At 38.0% G+C, this 23,144-nt stretch overlaps 1 protein-coding gene across 1 annotated transcript in view; it reads right to left on the bottom strand.

Annotated features, from left to right (window-relative positions):
* The window catches only part of LOC124595500 (glycine-rich cell wall structural protein 1.0-like), a 60,863-nt gene extending 41,958 nt beyond the window's left edge, over positions 1–18,905 (bottom strand). Inside the window, exons 1-3 of the mRNA XM_047134265.1 lie at positions 18,813–18,905; positions 17,918–18,045; positions 4,590–4,724 (exon numbers count right to left, since the gene is read on the bottom strand). Of these exons, the coding sequence (XP_046990221.1) occupies positions 4,590–4,724; positions 17,918–18,036 (254 nt within the window). The 5' untranslated portion in view covers positions 18,037–18,045; positions 18,813–18,905. The remainder of the gene's footprint in view (positions 1–4,589; positions 4,725–17,917; positions 18,046–18,812) is intronic.
* Between the last annotated feature and the right edge of the window lie 4,239 nt (positions 18,906–23,144).

The following is a 23,144-nucleotide window of genomic DNA, read 5'->3' as shown; positions in this document are numbered from 1 at the left end:
AAACTGTACACAGTGTTTACCCCATTGTAAAGCAAGCTCTTCGCAAATTCCATAATTTGAAAAATACAGGGTCATCTTGCATTCACAGATAAGACTATTGCTGTTGATGTTAACATTTTTATCTTTCACAATATCTTAATATAGACACCTCACAGTTACAGATGCAGCTTTGGTAACAGGTTACAGGCAGAGTTTTTTAAGATTACTGTCTGTGTCAGCTAATGTCAGTATATATGTGAAACATACGAAGTAAGATTATCATCCTATTGGCTACCCACAAACTGATATCTTGCTAACGTGTGAGCATTAGACACATACTAGTGTGAGTGGTTGTTTCTCTGATCTAGACTTCAGCCCAAGGGACAGTCTGACACTAACAAAGGATTATCTCTCAGAAAACTTGCATTATGATACAACAAATGAAACACTAGCTTTAATAACAGTGCCAAAGCTGCCACTAGTCTACAACAATGCTGATTTTTTAAGTCTGCTAGTTTTAATTCAAAGTTGCAAGACTTATGCCAATTCAGTTATAAGGAGCACTTTGCTATTATTGTCAGTCTTGTAGGAATCGCAAATAGCAGGTATTGATAATTGATGCGAATTCTGAGTGAAGACAGTGGAGAAATTTCTACACCTTCATACATAATCACAGAATTCAAATCGTGTACTGTCTGGTGTGATGGGAGTGGGGCTCACATTATTACTTAATGCACTCAGCAACTTCACACGGCATACGATGTAAAACTATTTAGCATCACAACCAATCTAAAGAAACATCATGACTATCAGCTACGCCATAAGGCCATCAGTGACCAGAAGCCTGTTTATTTTGGTCAATGTGAAGGGCATGTGCATTGAAAGTATTAACATACGAAGTTCTGGCAATGAGAACGCCAGAGTAACAGTAAGTTTGGGTGCACTAACAGGCGGATAGAATTTCTAGCATATCTGATTCTTCACAGGAAAACAACACTAAAAGAAAAACTGCCTGCACGACTTATCTTCAGATGCCAAGAAAACGGATGTACGACAAATGACCTGGCACCAGATTGGTTTGATGTGATTTGGAACAGAATACCAGGCCCTATCCTTAACAGAAGAAAAATGTTGGTTTGTTTTCATGGAACACTCCAACCAAGAAATTAAGGATCTGATAGCAAAGAGCATGCATAGTGGGTAACAATTCCCGGCGGCATGGCCTCACAACTTCAAGTAATGAAAGTTGGGGTGAAATCTCTCCAGGCTCAGCTGCAAGACCTTCACAGTTAGTGGCTTCAAGAAGGGGTGGGTTGTCCCTCAATATACATTACTGCCTGGGGCAGAATCTTGAGTGAATCTTATACTAGGCACACACTTAATATTCCACAGTCAAAGAGTCAAATGACAGTCTAACTATACTGTTCTCAGTAAATACACCCAAAGTGTATAAAAAACAAAATACGCCCTGCTAAATGGATGCAGACAAGAAAGAAATTACCAGATTTCCCAGATAAAAACGCACTGTTTCCGTGTTAAGTGACAATACTTTCCCTTGGAACTGTAAGACTTGTCATTTGAATGGTTAAGGTTTTATACACTGGCATAGGACTTCCGATAACTTAAGAAACAAAACCCAAGAGGGAGTGACCATGGGTTTTTGAAAGATCTTTGATCAGCAGCAACTCATATGCTCCATATTTTAATATTACGAAAGTATAAATTTTAGTTACACCAAACACAGCACGTTAGTTTCTGAAGCATAGGAAAAGTTAATGGTTTACAATGATATAGTATAATTACAAGAAAAGAAAAGCTTTCACACATACTGGTCTTTTTTTTTTTGCATGTGTTACCCTTAGACTCATCACACAAATGTGCCAGTAAAATTTTAAGTAATGACAAATGCGTGGTCATCTGGTTCCAAAATTTTTAAGCGGCTGGTCCTCAAAAGATTCAGTTTTAAATGAGAGCCAAAGGTTCTGCGATTTAAAAGATTCATCATACATACTCACACTTAACATAATTAATCTTGAGTGAAAAGAAACCACCATTTGCAATATTTCAGAGAGTGCCAGAAAAAAGGCGTTACTTCGCATGCACTGCTACAATGGTGTAAGAAGCCCTTGCTTAGCGTTTGCTCTACCCATATGCCATTTATCACATTTCTCTTTGGAATTTCATGTGTAGTTGTGCATCACTGGATTATGTGCGGCATTGCTGCATGTTGTTCAGAAGAGACATGCAGAGTTATTGAACTTGGGGCATTTGTTTTATCATATTCTATCCAGATAAGGTATGCAAAATAAAAACAGGCCTCAGCATAGGATTCATTTCAAAACTAATTGAAAGTACTCTTAATTACCTTGCTATGTGATGACTTTAATTAACATAGAAATTTTTAATTTGTATTCCGCAATACTGTTATGTAGCATCCACATACCACTGCAAAAACCTATTAAGAAGGAATACAAATTTCTCGCAAAAACTGAAAGTTGTTTCTATACACCAGAACTAAGAATAGTAAGTTTTTTATGACTTTTCCAAACTGTGTAAAAATTAATGTTATTTGTGAGGCCAAGAAACTGTATAACTGGCAGTTTATATTCTATTCCAGGAGTAAATATAAAGCCTTGTCGGAAGTTACACCAATAAAACACTGGGTGCTGTAAATCTACAATTATCGAAGAATGGCATTCTGTAAATGTAAGATTTTAACATAAACTAACAAAGCCTCGAAGAGGTACCACACAGATGTTGAAACATGTCTTGTGACTGAATAACTATGTTTCACGGAACGCAGATATGTAAAATTCTGCTAAACCTGTCAATATATTTGAAACAAAACATTTTACTGAATACTACTGACCAAATTTGCTTGCTTATTAGCCATGAAATGAACACCTGTATATCTGTATGTATATGCTTCAAGGGATCTTACATTATGAACAGGACATTAGAGGATACTCCAAGAGCAATAGAATTTCGTGAACCATACTAAATACACAATTCGGATCAAAGTGCACATTCGTATGTAATGATTCAAAATTAAGTAGCACCCAACTTATTTGAGCTTTTCAGTGTGGTTTTTGGGATGCAAATTTTCTTGGGGTACCGGTACTGTATTATCTTGTTGGTTCTTTATTAGAGCCTAATGCCTTACATTCCAGAAGATGAAGCTGTGGAGTTGAAATTCCACGAACAGTTGAAACTAGCAAATAGTGTGGAATGAAACACTTTACTTCAAATAAACTGACGTCCTCTGCATAAAATATTAATAAAATTTCTTTAACAAATTAACAAAAGTAACTTCACTGGTCCACAAGATGAATAATGCTCGACTGCCAATGATATAGAAATAAAATAAAATCAGAAAACAAGCTAATTACATTTTAGTTTCCTGTAATTATGTGAACTATTTTAATTAATTTGATGGTTCCCAAGCAGAGAATTTGTTTTTTCCATTTGACATGAGAGCTGTGAATGAAGAGAAAACAGCAAAATCATGAAATGTAAACATGGGTCATGTGGAGACTACACCCCCCCCCCCCCCAAAATACAACTCAAGACTGTTGTGCCAGAAAATTTCTTCTGGGTACAGGTAGCATCTGGCTGCTTGCTGGTACTGGTTATATTGCTAATAGCGACACATCAAGTACCCAGAAGAGAGAGAGGCACTGCCCATACACAACAACTGCACATGCGTGTGAGCACGCTGCACAACTGCTCAAACATAATGTGAACAGTTGCTACATCATGCTCATTGAAAGCAGTTTTTTTTGTTATGAAGTATTGCAGTCTTTATCTTAAAGTCTTTGACACATTTTGCTGTTGGTAGATGCTTGTGTGTGCACTGTTTTTTTGTTGTTAGTTGCACTTTTTCTTTGCAACTGAAGTTTTATCTCAGAGTTTTTATATAGTTTGTTTTACTGCTGCAGTATTATTCTGCAGCAGAGGGATAAAGTAAAATTCTTCATCAGATTGTTAGTTTTTATCAGTCAAAATTACAAAAATTTAATTGAAAACCAAAACAATGGGAAATTCTCAGAATTCTAAAAAATTGTGGGTTTTTCCCAGTTTTGGTATTTTCCAGGGAGTATAAATGCTGAAATAGAAACCCTTTAGAGAGCCAACAAAGTCAAGTACAGCAAGGTGAGAACTAGTCTAAAAGGAAACAAAATTAATGGAGAGAGTGTGAAAGGTGGTGAAAGAATGATTCACTACAGGCAGAAGAGGTATACAGAGGCAGCAAATGGAAGGGGAAGAAACTGAAATAATGAAACTTTAAACTTCATGAAAATTTATCAATATTTTCTGACATACTCAACATCAATTTTCCAATCAATTCAATCATTAGCTGCAGTAAACAAACTGATGAATAAATTAAAATGTTTGTAATACGTTATCATACTAGTAATTACTCGGTGCTACATTTGCCACAAACTACACAGCACACAATAAATGCATATGTACCACTACTATGCCTTGGTTCCTTACAACAATTCTACCACAGATTTTGCACCAATGTTCAAGAATGGCAAGGAGGAGGTGAGACACTAAAATCCCTACTAGCATCCTAGATGTTCCTTGCAAAATGTAACAGAACTTACCTCCCTGGTGTGAATCCACCACTACCTCCTCCATGATCTGCTCCACCACGGCCCATACTACTACCCCCCCTTGAGGGAGGTCCTCCCCTGCCACCTCGACTCGGGGGTCCGCCGCGCATCATTCCTCTTCCACGACTATATTAGGAAACCACATTTCAACACTTTCTTATTGAATACCACTGAATGCAAATAATTTTACTGCTTTACACATGATACCCAAATGTTCTTACAACACAACTGTATAAGTTCTTAAAGTTGTCTCCATGTGAAAACTACAGAAACCATCTGCAAAACTAACGATTTTAATATTTACACAAAAAAGTTCTATTAAGAAGCAACACACATCCTTTAATTACGGTAATTTTGCATATTAAACATTACTTAAGGCTACATGGTTTCCTGTAAGATCAAAATTTAGCCACCAAGTTAACTGCAGAAGTTACTCAGAATCTTAGCTCTTTATAACTGTGGAGGTCTTAAGCCGCCCCCCCCCCCCCCCCACACACACACATATGAAATTAACCTAGAGCTTTAACTACTCTGAGTTGTGTGCACCATGATAGGACATGGGCCTGATGCACACTGTGCAGAGTAAAAGTAAGACGCTTTACTAAAGAACATTGCTGCCAGAAGTACTACCAAGTTTTACATCTATAACCAGTGCCTAATAATGCCAGATAGTCTTCCTTTAGCTCTTGATCCATCTGGTAACAGCACTTTCATTGTTCTTCTGTAGACAAACTCTCAGCTATTGAGGAGTAGCAAACAATGTCCCCATGCAGGCTGAAGAGGTTATTTCACTATGCAGTAATTTCATGCCCAGAAGTCCCCACATGACCATCACAGATTTTGATATTTTGTATGAATGATCACACATGTTCCAAGTGTCACTATCATTAATCCAGTACTTCTGCAGATAAAGTAATTTGCTTAACCCCACAGCACAGCTATCAACAGTGCACATGAGTTTTTTGTTACACATGCCTAGCGATGTTTTCTTGGAAGAAACAAAACTTTAACAACTTTTTGCACACTCTTAAGCAAAATAATAAAACATTTGCACATGGATAATCTGAAGCAAAATTCGCAAAAAAATAATAAAACACCCGTATTAATGGTCTTACTTATATCATAAAATTTCGTTCAACAGCTGTAGACAGTTTACAAATCGAAGATGAAGTCGACGATTTTTCTAAAGACACCAAAAATGTCTATTATTGGCCCAGTTTTACAAAGGGGTCTTCTGCAAACTCAAACCGTTTTCAGTCGAAAGACCCATGTTCTTAACAAGCTAAACTGTATTTGGTTTTCCAATGCATGCTTGTAAGGCCCTAACAAGAAAAACAAGGCAGAGCTCGATTGAAAATGAGCCATGTTCTGCTAGCACTCAAATCTGACATTTTTTTAATAAGTTCTACAATTGTTTGATACTGTCTGGGGAAGACGATTTCAAAAGTCCTAATGACTAGGAAGTGAGTGTGTCTGAATAACTCTAAAAACTTAAAAATGTGGTATGTTGGCCAGATGTGTATGAAGAAATATTGGTAAGACAGGAGACAAGAAATTGCAGTTTTCGAGTGTGATTACCTCAAATTGTTAGAATCACATACAATAGAAAGTTATTTTAATTAGGTAGCTTAGTCCAGTTCACTTTTTACAAAAAGAATTTCAAGTTCATTACCTAGTCATCAGGACTTTATACTGTCATCCCCGATAGCACTAAACAATTGTAATATACAGTAAGAGACATCAGATTTATTCCGAGTACCAGCAGAACATAAGACCCATTTTCAATGCACCTCCACCCAGTTCCTTTTTGGGGCCTTATAGGCTCACATTGCAAAGTAGGGTTTTTTAGTTGGTTTGAACATGGTCTTTCTAATGAAAACTGTTTTAAACAGTTTGCAGAAGATATTTGTAAAAGTGCCCCCCCCCCCCCAAAAGGACATTTTTGGTGTTTTTAGAAAAATTGTCAACTTTGCCCTCAATTTGTAACCTGTTGGAGAGCAGTAGAAGAACGAAATTCCATAATCTAATATCTTCTATTGGTAAGTTATGTGGGAAGTTTCATGAGGATCCACCAATAATTTCCAGAGATATAAAAAGGTAAATTTCATATTTTTTGAGCACTTTTTTTTACAGACTGCTTTATCCATGTGCAAATCACTCAGGAAATCTTTTTTATTTCTTAAGATAGTGCAGAAAATTATACAAGGTGGCCTAGTTTTGTTTCTTTCAGGAAAATATTGTCAGATATATGTCTTGCAGTTGCTGAAAATACACGGGTGCACTGTTGATAGCTGTGCTATGAGGTCAAACAAATAATCTCTGCAAGTAGAACAATCAAACCAAAGCAATCTGGAAACACTGTACCACTCCTGATACCTCACAAAACCACGTAATTCTCATTTGCAGCACCTACAACAAGAAGAAGCAACTGCTATGAGACATCAGTTAATACATACACCCTGAATTCAGTCATCTGGTAAGAGACAACAATACAACAGCACTTAATCCACTACACAGCCTATTAATACACAGAAGTGATTACATGAATTGCAGGAGAGCAACAAACACAATCAGGATAACTACATCAGCACAATACAGACCACCAGGAAACATTCAGTTTTTACTGTAATTAAAATAAATTGCAGTGTTGCTGGCTTGCTTGATCAACCAGCAACCATCTCTTATCACTTGAATCATTGAAACATTAATCACAAAGTTGTTTTAATGTAAGTACAGAAACACTCATACTTCCATTAGCTTCCCCCTCAGTCTTGTTTAATTACTGAGCTTTGATGTGACTAATGTTAACAGAACAATGCACCCCATCCAAAGCAAGACTTTCTATGAAGTGCCAAAACCCTTGTTTGTGCCTCATGCCAACTACCTTTAAATCTTTATTAGTTAGTAAACCTAAAGGAAAATTAGAAAGCATACAAACAGCTGACAAAGGTACTATATCAATGGTAGACAATGAAAACTTAATGCCATCTGCCTGAAAAGAATCTTTATTCCAGTAACCAGAAATGCCATTAACAAAGAGATGTTGAAGTGAATGGATTCCTCTAATCAATAAAGTACTAGGCTTCTACTATATAGTTACACATGTATCACTTTATTTCTTAAGAAGCCATTTTTGCTTCTCCTCTAAATTTTACAAAATGGAGTTACACCTACCATTGATATGATACTGTATATTAATTGTCTTGTGAACACAATATAAAATTACATTCTTAATGACTTATCTGCTACAGCAGACCTGTGTGTTTAATGAAGATGGCAATTCATGTAAAATGGCTGCAGTGTGATACTGGACTACAGCCCTGAAATCGTCGTTATGCCGACAGTGTTCTATGTAGAGTTTGAAGGTATTTGTTAGGTTGTGAGTTGGCAAAGCTGAAGAATGAATACCAAGTACATGGCATGTTTAAGTTTGCACCGTACTGATTGCACTTTCTTTTAATTAAAAAAAGAAGAGAGAGAGAGAGAGAGAGAGAGAGAGAGAGAGAGAGAGAGAGACTGCAAGGTAAATTAAGAAACCTATTTTAGCTAATGAATAAACCTCTGATTTGTGTTTTGGTGCATGTTATTGCATTGTTAGCTGCAACAAGCAGAAGACACTTTGTTGGTGCTGCACATTTTAGCAATTTTTGGAAAAAATAAGCCACAGTATTCTTCAGCACACCAGTGTAGAAGTTCACAGAATGTGATATATATTATGTAATTTAGAACATTTTCAAGTTCCACAATAAACTCTTACTGTTATCAATTATAAGCTGTAACTTAATTGTGCTCTATTAAAATTTATAACAGTAGGTCTATCCTTATTCAAAGAACCTCTCTCTAATTTCATCATACAATTATATGATGAAATATTACTTTTGAGAAACAAATCAGCATTTGTGGTACACAGTTCTGCCAAGGAATATCTAGCACTGAATTTCACTGTATATCAAAACAAACAAAACACGCGTTTTTGAGAATTTTCTAAAGTTACCATTGTTTCTGCGTGCTCTATGAAAATTTGTAGTAAATCAGTGTATGTGATTTAGTTACTGCAGCAGACAGTCTAACAAACTGTATTACATCTAGCTTTCCCTCAAAGAGTAGCAGCCTATATACATTACCTGCATTTATCAAAAATTAACTCTGTATCTGAGTGTTCAAAGAATTATAATGTCCAAACATTCTAAGAAACTAGTAATTTTTATTATGTTTTTGTGTTGTCTTCATTTTCTAGAAATATTGTTTTTGTATTTACACAAATTCTTATGGGACATAAGTAACATTTTACCTCAACAGATACAGAACCTGTCATACTCGTTCACTTTACTGTGTGTAGGGTGTCAATTGCAGATCTAGGCAGCCTGTTACAGGACGTACAGAGACCAGGAAGGACTCAGGATGTTGTACCAACCCCCAATCTGAAGTGCTGTCTTTCATCACAACTTAGCCAGCACAAATTGTCAGCAGTTCTAACGAAAGGTGAATGATGGTACCCCTTAGGGAAATGGCAGCAAGGGGACAGGAAAGCACTCCAGCCACACTCACTCAGTATGTGTGCCTGGGGGCCTCATTCAATATGCTGAAATGGCTGTTCCAGCAGCCACTGACAGAACAGGGTGCAGCCAACTGCATGTTTGGCACGCATTGGAATAAATGATGCCTGACATCTGGGCTCTTGAGGCCATTCTAGTGGCTGGCACAGAAGGTTAAAAAGATAAGCCTTGTGCATGCTCACAACTTGCAGCACTGTCCCCAGAACTGATCGTTGCCCTTTGGAGTCAAGTTGAAGGACTGAACCAGAGCCTACGAAGGTTCAGAGACAACCTAGACTGTGACTTCGTGGACTTGCACCGTAAGATTGAGAACTGTACGACTCGCCTAAATGGGTCAGACATGCACTACACATCAGAGGCTGTTCTCAGGTAGCTGACTATGTGCGGGAGTGCACACTAGGCATTTTAGATTAGGCGCCTCTTCATCCGATCCCAATAATGATAACAGTAGGAAACCCAGAAGTAGCAGTGTAGGATCAAAAGAAATGCCTCTCACAGATAAGAGTTTTAAAATCCTAATAGTAAACTGACAAAGCAATGAAAGTTTTTTTTTTTAATAATATAGGACTTAACTTCTGAGGCCATCAGTCCCCTAGAACTTAGAACTACTCAAACCTAACTAGTGGTGGTGGTGGTGGTGTGTTGGGGCTTATGGGCGCTCAACATCGAGGTCATCAGCGCCCTGACACACATTAAAAGGAACGAATGTGGACAGACCTAAGAAAACTAAAGCACACACTCAAAGAAAGCAGGAAAAGAAGGAAAATGCTACATAAGAAAGTAAAACCTAAGGAAAGGGGAAACATAGCAACAAGAATGTCACAGGAAATTGTTATTGGCTGGCCACTTACATAAAATATGGGCGAGCTTGTCACACAGTGAGCAAATTAAAATCCTCTCCCTAAAATCTTCGTAAAAACATTTGACAGGGCACAGAACTTTAAAACTTTAACCACATTCGTCCGAGTGTTGCCTAAAAGAGACGGCAGGTCCGCTGGCAAGTCAGCCGTGACCCGCTGGTCAGAAAATAAAATGCAATCCAAAAAAACGTGGCGCACAGTGACCTGGACGCTGCAAGCACCACAAATTGGAGGGTCCTCTTGCCGGAGCAGGAAGCCATGCGTCATAGGGCTGTGGCCTATTCGAAGCCGAGTGAGGAGAACCTCGTCCCGTCGATGGGACTGAAAGTACACCACACACGCGTTGTGGGCTTGACTATACGGAGCTTATTGTCAGTCACTTCCAGCCACTCATCCTCCCACCGACGCATGACCCGTGAGCTCAACAGTGAGGTGAATGCGTGCAAGGGGATAGCACACTGAGATACTTGTGGGGCGAGACACGCCTCCTTGGCTGCGTGATCTGCCCTTTCCTTCCCAGCAATGCCAACATGCCCCGGAACCCAGCAGAAAGCTACAACCTTCCCCAGTCGCTGTAGTCTGAGGAGGGCATCCTGGATGGTCTGGACAATTTTGTCTGCCGGATACAAATGTTGCAATGAGTGAAGGGCACTGAGTGAATCAGAACAGACAAGAAATTTAGGAGTGGAAGAATGTCTCATGTGCTCCAGTGCCCGCAAGATCGCAAACAATTCTGTAAAAGTCTGAGGCAGTCGGACCTTGAGAACACGATATGGAAAAACAACTGAGCAACCAACAGAATCCCCTTGTATCGACCCATCCGTAAAAACAGCTACACAGTCGTGATGCTCAGATAAAATGGCAGAAAATGCTGCATTAAAAACGGTGGCAGGAGTGCAATCTCTCTTGTACTGCAATAAATCTAAAATCACTCCGGGCCTCTTCAGTAACCAGGTTGGCAGGCGGTTAAAACCTTGGATTTAGGGTTGTACAGACTCCACACCGAGGGACTCTAGTACACGTTGCACACGGATCTCAAATGGCAACGTAGCCCGGGGACGGTGGGGAAAAAAGGCGGTCCAGAGGTGGATGGGCAACAAGATGGTGAGCAGGCGACCTGGGAGCTGCAAGAAACTTACAAGCCTGGCGCACCAGCAGGAGCTGCCGCTGGATAGTAAGCGGCGGTTCGCCAGACTCAGCACAGAGGCTGGGTACGGGTCTGGTCCGATAAGCGCCCGTGGCCAGTCTGATCCCAGCATGGTGAACAGCGTCAAGGATCCGCAAATAAGATGGCCTCGCTGACCCATATACTGTGCACCCATAGTCCAGCCGTAAACGCACAAAAGCTCCATAAAACTGTAGGAGACACGCTCTGTCCGCACCCCAAGACCTGTGGCTGAGGTACTTGAGGATGTTCAGGGCATTCAGCGTTCTGGCTTTCAAGTCACGTAGGTGTGGCAGTCAAAAATTAGGCCCAGAAACCGCACTGTGTCTCTAAAATGTAGGACAGAACTACTTAAACCTAACTAACCTAAGGACATCACACACATCCATGCCTGCAGCAGGAGTCGAACCTGCGACCGTAGTGGTCGCGCGGTTCCAGACTGTAGCGCCAGAACCGCTCGGCCACTCTGGCCGGCAGCAATCTAAGTGCTAGAGTTTGTAGCCCTCATGAATAGCAGTGAAGCTCGCCTAACACCAAGTACAGAAAGCTGGTTGAAACCTGCAATTGATAACTGAGATTTTTGGGGAGAATTTAAGTGTACATCGAAAAGATAGGCAAATAGGAAATGGAGGTGGTACAATCATCGCAGTAGACAAGCAACTCAAAAACACTTAAACATATATAGAAGCCACAGGTGACACTGTTTAGGCAAGATTCACTAAAAGAGGTGGGCACAAAATAGTTTGATCCTCCTATTGCCCACCAGACTCATCTCCTAGTGTAATCTAAAACTTTAGAGACAACCTCAGTTCACTTTTGCGTACATTCCCAAGAATACTGTAATCGGCAGTAGAGAATTGTCCAACAATTAATTGGGAAAATTGCAGTTTTATTAGAGATAGCCTGATAAGACATGCTGTGAAACATTACGAAATGCCTTCTCTGAAAATTGCCTAGAATGTAGTTCAAAACCCCACTCATGATGGAAATACATTGGATCTAATGGCAACAAATAGACCTGACCTCTTTGAGGATGCCCACATTAAAAATGTTATCTGTGAGCATGACATTGTTGTGGCAACAATGATTACCACGGTACAAAGGATAACTAAATCAAGCAGAAAGATAATTGCCTTCAAGTAAACTAGACAAAAAAATCATACTGTCACATCTCAATGAGAAACTTAACTTTCAGCACACGGCAGGAGCATGTAGAGGAGCAATTGCTCACATTTATAAGAATAGTTGACTATGCACTGGATAGATATGTACCCAGTAGAACAGTCCATAATGGGAGGGAACCCCCATGGTTTACAGTCACTGTAAAGAAACTTCATGAAATTAGTATTAGTGTCAGTGGTATTGACAAACAGCTGAAATCGTTAAAACGAAAAAGCACCGATCGAATCCCTTTCAAATTCTATACCGAATCTGTGGCTTAGTTGATCCTTTTCTAGCTATAATCTATCTTAGATAACTAACAAAAACCCTTGCCCAGTTCTTGGAAAATGCACGTCACACCTGCCAACAAGAAGGGTAGTAGAAGTGATTCATGAAACTACCGCCCAATATCCTTGAGATTTAGATTTGTTGTAGAATCTTAGAACATATTCCGAGCTGAAACATAACGAGGGATCTTTAACAGAATGACCATGCCTTGCACTTTCCTCACATGACTTACTGAAAGCTTTGGATCAGAGCAATCAGGTAGGTGCAGCAATTCTTTATTTTCGAAAAGCATCGGACTGAATACTACAGCTACACTTATTGTCAGAAGTACCATCATATGGGGTATCGAGTGAAATTTATGACTGGATTGAGAACTTTTTGGTAGAAAGCATATCTTGGATGAAGAATCATCGTTAGATGGATAAATAACTTCAGGTGTGCCCCAGTGGAGCATGCTGGGACCATTGCTGTTCATTTTGTATATTTATGACCTTGCAAACAATATTAACATCAGACTTTTTGCAGATGATGTAGTTATCCATAACAAAGTACTATCTGAAAGAAGCTACATAAATATTCAGCCATATCTTCGCAAGATTTGAAAGTGGTGCGAAGATTGGCAACTTTCTTCGAATGTTCAAAATGTAAAATTGTGTACTTCACAAAACAAAATACCTAGTATCCAATGCCAGTAATATCAATGAGTCACTGTTGGAATCTGTCAACTCATATAAATACCTGGGTTTAACACTTTGTAAGGATATGAAATGATCTCTCAGCTTTCAATTGTGAGTTAAGCATGTGGCAGACTTCTTTTAAATGGCAGAGTAATGGGGAAGTACAGACAGTCTACAAAGGAGATTGCTTACAACTCACCTGTACAACCCATGCTAGAATATTGCTGCAATGTGTGGGACTAACGGGCTCCATACAAGAATGGAATGGGAAGAAACCCTAATAACCAACAACAGGAAGTACCCTTCTGCCATACACCTCACAGTGGTTAGCAGAGTATGGATGTAGATGTATTTGTACATTAACTACTCAAAACACAAGGGGCTAACAAAATAACTTTTACCTGTAAAAGTTATTTGTAGACTTCTCCAAAATGGTTCACCCTTTCTTCTTCTGCAATATATACCTGTTCCTGATTTAAAGAATTAGACAATTTTACGTTTCCTCCCTACCCCTATCACTTCTATCCTAGGGTACGTTGCCATGCTACACAGGAATCTAGCTAGTTTAACACACACTACAGTTTTACTTCCCAACATTATGAAAAAGGTAGTGTTACTAGCCACATAGTGAATACGGTAAGTTAATGCCAGGCACAACAAAGGCAGCAAACAACTAAACTTTTGGCCACCAGAAGACCTGGTCTCTGCAGTTGTTAGTTGTTCACAACAATGAACATTTTACAAATACCCTGTCCATTCCGTAGTTAAGGAAGTTGGAGGCAGCCAATGGGAGCATTATTGGTGTTAGTTTATTAAACACATTTTTATTCCAATAATATACAAATTAACTGCACTTTTAAAACATATTTTCATTTACATTTTGCCACACATCTGCATCTTTCTGCTGAAGTTTTAATGTTTTCCTCTGAAACCACATTTTCTGTGGTGGGTGGCAAAGCACAAATTATTCTGTATGGATGCCCATTTCATATTTTCTGGTTCTGCTATTTACAGGCTTGCTTTTATTGGCTTATATGACTTGATTATATTATACCCACTAACCCCAGGGGCAAAAAACGATTCCCTTTCAAAGATCAGGAGGTACATTGATAAGAACCACTAATTTTCATTATAATCTGGAGACAACTGATGTATCTGTAGTGGCGATGAAGGACATTTTACTGGTTCTACCAGTTCCTTCTATTGCAAGTGGCAATCATCTCAAGCATACCTTTACAACCAACATTAATGTTAAAGAATGTTGAAAGGAACTCAATTGGTGTACGCTGAATTTGTTTCAGTTTTATTTATTGTACCGTTTGTTATTTTGTTTTTGTTTTGTGTAAATGCATACACTGAGCTTAATGAAAATTTAGTACTACTGCCGAAAAATGCTGCTACATCTGAAACTAGTTTTTAATGTAGCCTGTTAGTAAAAAACCATATTACCTATATCTCTAAATATAACTTGGAACATATTGCTCCTTCTGCTCAATCTCACCCCATTTATATTTTATGCTAATCACAGAAATGGCTGGACCAAACTGCATGAGGTTAATATTGATCACTAGTACTGTAGTTTCATGCAGTAATAACAAGGTGGTTAATCTCACCCCAAATCAGGTTTAAGATCAATCACCCATATTTAATTTTTTTTATGTTTTATGGGTAACGAAGAAAAACACAGAGCTTTTTGTGAATCCCTTCAACTTATTTTTATGAACAGTAATTTTTATCCTAATGAATTGAACTACGTTAAGCATTAGGGATCAAAACTCCAGTAGAAGTTATCAATCTCACCCAATTCGACGGTACACAAAATATAAAATAATTATTGTCATGTGATGGAATGATGATTAATCCACTGATCATACCATAAAATAAATTACAATATAACAGTTTATTATGGTTTTATCACCGACGTTCCTGATTCTATATTTCCAACTTATATGATACTGTTAACACTTTTATAATGTGATGGTCAGGCAATTGAACCTTGTTGTACAAATAAAGTATTGTACCACCAATTCAAAGCATTGTGTCAGCAAATAGTGATACGACATTTTTCAAATATGTAAGAGCTGTAGGCACCACTTACAAAAAATACATTGAAAACATCATTAGATTATACAAATCCAGTCTTCTGCCATCAACGTGCCATCACCATTTGTGAAAGGCAGTATCTACACACTAAGGTTAGAGCATGGACAATCTTAACAAATCTGTGCCCATTAGCGCTACCCTCCTCTGTACATATTCAATATCCCATTAGTCCTATTTGGTACCCATCCCACACCCTTGAGCAATATTCTAAACAGTTTGCACACAGGATTTGTTTGACTGACTGCACTTCCCAGTAACCTACCAATAAACCAAAGCCTACCACCTGCCTTACCCAGAACTGAGCCTACGTGATCACTCCACCACATATCCCGATGAAGTGTTACACGCAGATATTTCTATGAGTTAGTCAATTTCAATAGTGACATTGATATTATAGTCGCATGATACAAAATTTTTCTATTTTGTAAAGTACACATGATTTTACATTTCTGAACATCTAAAGCAAGTTGCCAATCATTGCACCATTTTAAAATCTTATCAAAGATCTGAGTGTGTTTATGCAGCTTCTTTCAGACCTAGTTCATTAAACATAACAACATTGTTTGCAAATAGTCTGAGGTTACTAGTAATACTGCCCGCAAGGTTATTAATATAGAACATGAACAAAGACCCCAACACACTTCCCTGGAGCACACTAAGTTACTTCTACATCTGACAATGACTCTCCATCCAAGATAACATGCTGTGAGTTCCCTACCAAAAACTCCTCAAAAACAATCACAAACATTGAATCATATCCCACGATTGTACTTTTAACATGAACAATAGGTGTGGAACTGAGTCAAATGCTTTTTGGAAATCAGGAAATACTGCAGCTACCTGATTACCTTGATCCAAAACTCACAGTATGTCATGTGAGAAAAAAGGGAATCCAGTTTCACATGATTGATGTTTTTGGAATCTATGTTGGTTACCACGGAGGACATTCTGTTCAAGATACCTCCTTATGTTTCAGTTCAGAATAATTCCTAAGGTTCTACAACAAATTGATATCAAGGATATTTGACGTTAAGTTTTGTGGATCACTTACTACCGTTGTATGTGGGTGTGACCTGTGCTCTTTTCCCAGAACTGGGCATGGCTTTTTGTTCAAAGGATCTACAATAGATTATAGCTAGACGATAGGCTAACTCAGCCACATTAGTGCCACTAACGCAAATTAGTGCCACTAACAGCCTTTATATACAGCCAGAATTTCTTTGGATTATGTGAAAGATCATTTAACAATATTCTGTTGCTGCAGTCTTTATAGGCATCATGCATTGCCCTCTTGAAAGCCAAAAATCTCATTCAGCACTGCTCTATCTATAGCCCTACACTTTACACCTCTTATGCAGTAGCCTGTTTCTTTTCAGTGCCTGTAAACCACAAAGGTTCCCTCCCATTATGGAATGTTCTACTGGGTACATATCTATCCCGTGCACGGTCTACTATTCTTTTTACTTGAGCCATTGTTCCTCTACATGCTCCTACCCTGTGCTAAAGGTTAAACATTTCTCATCGAGATGTGACGGTACTGATTTTTTTGTCTAGTGTACTGAACATATTTACCTTTCTGTTTAATTTAGTTGTCCTTTGTAACTGAGGTAATCATTGTTGCCACAATCATGTCGTGCTCACTGATACCATTTTAATGTGGACATCCTCAAGGAGGTCAGGTGTACTTTATGGTATTAGATCAAATATATTTCCATCATGAATGGGGTTTTCAAAGAAGGCATTCAGTAACGTTTCACAGCAAGTCTTATCAGGCCACCTCCCCACTGATGATTACAGCATGGTTAGGGCACATATGGAAAAGTAAACTGAGGGAAGGCGCCAAGTCTGGTAGGTGATGTGATACGTCTGAAAGTGTCCGTAATGAACATACCTGCCACCCAAAAAAATCATATTCCCAAGAGATCATCAGTACTGTGATAGTTACAATACATATGATTGCCCACAATCAGAACGACTGAGTAATAGTGATGCACAGTTGCCTTTTTGATATTGTCACTAGTTGAAGACTGGTTGTGTATTATTCCTCACCGTGTCCCAACACTTTTTACAAATATTCAATAAGCAACAGAAGAAACCAATCACAAATAGGAAGAATAAATCCTAACAATGGATCAGCAAGTCCATACAAACAGACAAACTGTTGAGCCAAATAAGAATTCCAGCAACCTCAAAAAGTAAGTGGTAAATTAAATTGAAAACCTAATGTTGGCTACCTGATGTTTCACATCTATGTTTTTTAAGTGCTGTGTCAACATAAGCATTACCGAACACGCACATTAGTACTACTCGTGTACCAGTTCCTTTCAGGTATGTGATGCAACGAAACTATTAGTAACTAATGTTATTTTACTAATAAATTAGGCTTTCATTTCTTGTGAAAACTACACGAAGTTGCAATACAACAAAAATGTTAAAACCTTGACAAAATCCGACAGTGTCCACAAACATCAAAATTTGGTGGATGACACTCACTCCCAGTGATACATACCTTGAACCTCTCATGCCGTCACCGTATCCACCCCTTCCTCGTGGTGGTCCACCTCTACCAGGGCCACCCCGACCACGACCTCTTCCACCTCCAAAGCCACCCCTTGGAACATCTTCCATTCTACTCTTCTAAATGCATGCAGGAAACACGGAAGAAACAAAATTTATGAACTCGACAAAAATATATCCAGTTTCTACGTCTGTAACGAAAAAATGTACGTAATTATCAGAAATCGTAGCCAACAAACCTAATATGTTTACACTCTTAATATCACAGCTTCATTAGCACAAATATGCCATCCGATAGGCAAATGCATATTCACTAAAATCTTTATACGGGAAAAAAAAAAAAAATCACAAAAGCGTTGACTGTATTAAATGGTCCATACAAATCCACACAACATGGCCAACATCCCGGTGGATTCTATGCCAATGAAACAGCGAAGGTTAAAAGTCTACGACCAAACACTGCAAAAATAATTACATGCAAAAACAAAATGTGAAAAATGATACTTTGGTACTGATTCTTAACGCACGTAGATGACAATATATTAGTATTGCACTATTGTTTTGGACACAATAATACTAAATATAAGAACATTAGAACTACTTTAATTTCGAAACATTAAAATCATAGGTTACTATCACTATGGTAACAACAAAGTTATAATGAGCAATATGATATATACTGAACACATCAATTTGGGAGCTTGCCTACCCGATGATTGCTACCGGCGTACACTAAATTAGGTGTTAAGAACAACTAACAAATTATACCGTATTTCAAGCTTCTAAAAACTACCAACAGTAAGGACACATGATTATTTTGAATGCAAAAACGAACAAGTTTACCCCCAACAGAAACGCAAAAACTTAAAAACTGCTAATTTACACACCTTCGCGCTTTCCTCCAAAATCAAAATGGATCTTCCACACGTACACCGTTCAGTTAATACCGCTGGCGTTATCGAGAATGAACGCGCTCCCTTCTTGTTTCCGCTTTGAAAATCAATAATGTTATCTATGATACAAGGAAGAAACAATGTCAAACATTTAAATTTTCGTTCGCTGTGCAACATTATTTTTTAAAGTCACACTATAATCTTCAGAAATTCAGAATTTGAATATATAATCTGAAGAAATACGAATCAATTAGTCCCTCATTTCGTACAGAATGGATCTCGAACTATCGCAGATAGATGAACATTTCAGCGAATTCAAATAAAATAAGTGATTGAGCTCGTCAGCCCTTGAATACATGAATTTACATTACATTTCCAGACATCGTTTGATCTCTTCAATAAGTCTCATAAAGACAATGCTACAATGAAACCAATGTGGAAATGCAAAAGGGCGACACATGGGTACAGGTACATTACACATAAAGCAATTAAGTACAAAGGTGAAGGAAATAAACTACTCGAGAAACAAAATAAATTTAATTATTTTATTGTGCTGCAGCCTGTCACCATGCAGTGCGACACACAATATTATTTTCACTTCCTTGACACTTCTGCACAATTCACGAAAATACACTTTATTTGTGATGTAGATTTGCAACGAAATAAACTGACCAAATTGCATGGCCAAATATTGACGAAGATGCAACATAATTCAACATTAGTTAAGTGGTGTATAATAATGGATATGGCCACAAAATACACAACTATTTTTATGTAAGGAAAGATAAGGACAGGCAAGGGAATTGAAAAACAATTGAATCTCCAACAGAACAGAAAGCCACTATATAAAAGTTATTGTTTTACAGTTGGACATTAAATCCCTTTATATCATAAAATAGTATTCACTCATGTGATTAGTAATAAGAGCTCAAATGAAATGTACTACTGTATAAAGTCACTATCTCTCTCTTCTCACATAATGTACAAATTGATTGGCCTACTAACTTTGCGCAGCAATAAGTGCAGTAATTTGACAATTTAGTCAAACCCTATAGGTTATTTCTGGGATACAATGTCTTACACTTATAAGTAGGCAACATCAGACTGTATGCCAGGCAGGCTATTGGATATAACTGTTTAACTTAGTGGACAGGACTCTACCAGAAGAACTTACCAGTGAGAAACATAACTTAATGTGCAACCCAGGCTTCAGTTTATTCTCTCTTTCTCTGCTCTACGAAATAGAAACGATAGTCCCACAACTAACAAGTTATATACACATTCCGTGAATCATGAACATGATTTCTGTCTTTGATGTTGAAAGAATATAAAATGACAACATATTTTCGTAATGAAGAATATGACAATATGCAGACCATTTACATTAGCATCTTGTTCCACCTTAATTTTTTCTGTACAGTGACTTATATTTTATTAGCTTCAATATCACACACACACACACACACACACACACACACACACACACAAACACACACACACACTTGATTAGATTTATTTTTCATTCCAAAACATCTGTAATGAGTAGATACTCCAGGATATAGAACACGCCAGAAAAACAAGAACAAACAATAAATATTTACAAAGAAAAATAAATATGCTAAGGCACTTTCCACAGATTCCAAGTCGAAGGGAATCAACGACATGTTCAGAAAATCTTCTATGGTTTACAAGGACTTTTCAGGAAGATACAATTTCAGTTTACATCTGAAGTTAAACATATTTAGTATTAGAGCTTCACATTGCTCAGTAACTGGTCAGAGACTTTTAAGGCTGAATTCTGTGCCACTCTGGGGCTTACTGATGAATGGTTTAAATTATTTCTAAGTCTAGTGTTAGCTATTATGGGTGCTAAGGTTATAGTTGCAGCTATTTCTATTGGTGACTGAGGACAGTGTATTGTCAGTATTTACCTCATTTGCAGACTTATGATTATAGCTATTAGGAGTAATATGTTTTTCCATTGGTTAGTACCTCCAAGTACTAGAGGCAAAAAGTAAGGCAGTATCATTTAATTTCCCTGTGCAGCAGGTCAGGTATTGAAGGTTGGATGCCTGGCTGCAAAGTGGGAAGTCTATACTGACAAGCGTAGTAAACCTTGTGACACAGTTATAACCATGCAGGAAACATCAAGTAGTAAATTATGTGATCTCTTTGCAGGGAGATTGCTTGATGCAGAAAAGAAACAACCAACACAATGAAGCTGGTACATACTAAGCAACCAATTATCACAATATCTGTACCCATAACCTAATACCTTGTAACTATGAATATTATTAATATTTTCGAATTCTGATTCTACAACATGGGACTTGCATTTAAAGTTCTTGTCACTATCAAAACCTAAGAATTTAAAAATATTCCACTTCTTTTATTTATCTTATCCTCATGTTTTATTTCAATAATGTGGACAGCTCTGATAAAGTACAGATTTGTGTGTACTCTGTTTTATCTAAGGGCCATTTGTACAAATTCATGACACCTTTCAGTTAATCTGTGTTCCCATAATAGTATGGGAAATGTATTGAATCAGTGCAGAATAACAGCAAACCAGAGTATAAACTATCCATCGACTTCGGATGGACTAGAAAGGTTGCCTGGGGAGTAAGTTAAACGAGTAATCAGAAACATCTACTAAATCAAATAATGATAACAAGATTTGGTATGATTGTTCATCTTAATGAAAAAGAATAAGAGAGCCTGATGTAGGACCAATTATTTTGAAGAATCATTGACTCGGTATTTGCCACTGCATTTCATCTGTTGAAGTACACAGATACAAATTCTTCTACCTTATAAATGAGAAAGTGGAGAATGTGACTGGCAGTGGCTTTGTACCCATGTTTACTGTATTAGTCTGTTGTTTACTATACCTGTAATACATGGCGTTAATGGGGACAGACAAGTTTCCTTACTGGTATTTCAAAATTTAATGTCACTAGTGTAATAGAGTTTGGAGAACAATGTTTTGTAGTTACATTCGGTACATATACTGGAAGCATATCCATTTGCACATTGATAAGACTCAAATTTATCTCCTGCTTGAAACTTTCATATCCTTGCAATATCGTTATATTATACAGGATGTCCCAGCTATCTTGTCCACCCAAAATATCTCTGGAACAATAACAGCTATTGGAAAACGACTTTCACCGGTATCAATGTAGGGCTGGGGCCCATGAATGTACATATTGGGAAACATTCTAAAACGAAAGCATATGTGTTTTTTTAACACAAACTTATGTTTTTTTAAATGGACCTCCTATATTTTTTCTTCAGAAATCCGTAGCATGACAAAGCACATTAACAATGGCGTTGATTGCATCGCAATATTCCCATTGCATCCCGAGATATTGAGACGCGAAGTTGACGCTTGAAACACCCAACATGCGCTGCTAGCGCACGTCCTGAGGCTCAGGCGTGAACCCCGTGCTGCCCGTAATTGCGATGTGATTGACATGTATAATCACACCTCCATACTTATCAAGAGGTCCGAAACGAATTATACAGTATGGAGGTGTGATTACGCATGTCAATCACATCGCGATTACGGGCAGCACAGGGTTCACGCCTGAGCCTCAGGACGTGCGCTAGCAGCGCATGTCGAGAGTTTCAAGCGTCAACTTCGCGTCTTAATATCTCGGAATGTAATGGGAATATTGCGATGCAATCAACGTCATTGTGTATGTGCTTTGTCATGGTATGGATTGCTGAAGAAAAAATATAGGAGGTCCATTTAAAAAAACATAAGTTTGTGTTAAAAAAACACATATGCTTTCGTTTCAGAACGTTTCCAAATATGTACATTCATGGGCCCCAGCCCTACATTGATACCGGTGAAAGTCGTTTTCCAATAGCTGTTATTGTTCCAGAGATATTTTGGGTGGACAAGATAGCTGGGACACCCTGTATTTTAACTCGGTCCTTGATTTGGTAAACATTGTGCAAAATAGCTCTTGTGGTACTGAAAATCTCTCCTGTAAACAGATCAATAGTGTCAAAACTATTTTCTCTTATTTGCTGAACGACAGATTCATTGATGTTAGAAAGAATCAAAATTAGCTCTCACTTATTATCACTTTAAAGACTTCTATTTACAGGGGTCAGTTTCTGAGAACTATATGACAATACTTTTACCTCTATTTTTGAAGAATTAGCCTTCCACATTTGGTGAAAATTCTTCTAACCTATATGACTAATATTGACTTACTTTGACTCTCTCATGTTTCATAGTCCCATTTGTCATCTTCATAATGAACTGTCTGTGTTTCACTATTGGTCATAGTTACTGTGATATTTCTCTGTTAA

This window comes from Schistocerca americana, chromosome 2 (genome assembly GCF_021461395.2).
Source record: "Schistocerca americana isolate TAMUIC-IGC-003095 chromosome 2, iqSchAmer2.1, whole genome shotgun sequence".
Classification (NCBI taxonomy): domain Eukaryota; kingdom Metazoa; phylum Arthropoda; class Insecta; order Orthoptera; family Acrididae; genus Schistocerca; species Schistocerca americana.
The sequence above is the reverse complement of the archived record's forward strand: the minus strand, read 5'-3'. Positions and strand labels throughout refer to the sequence as shown.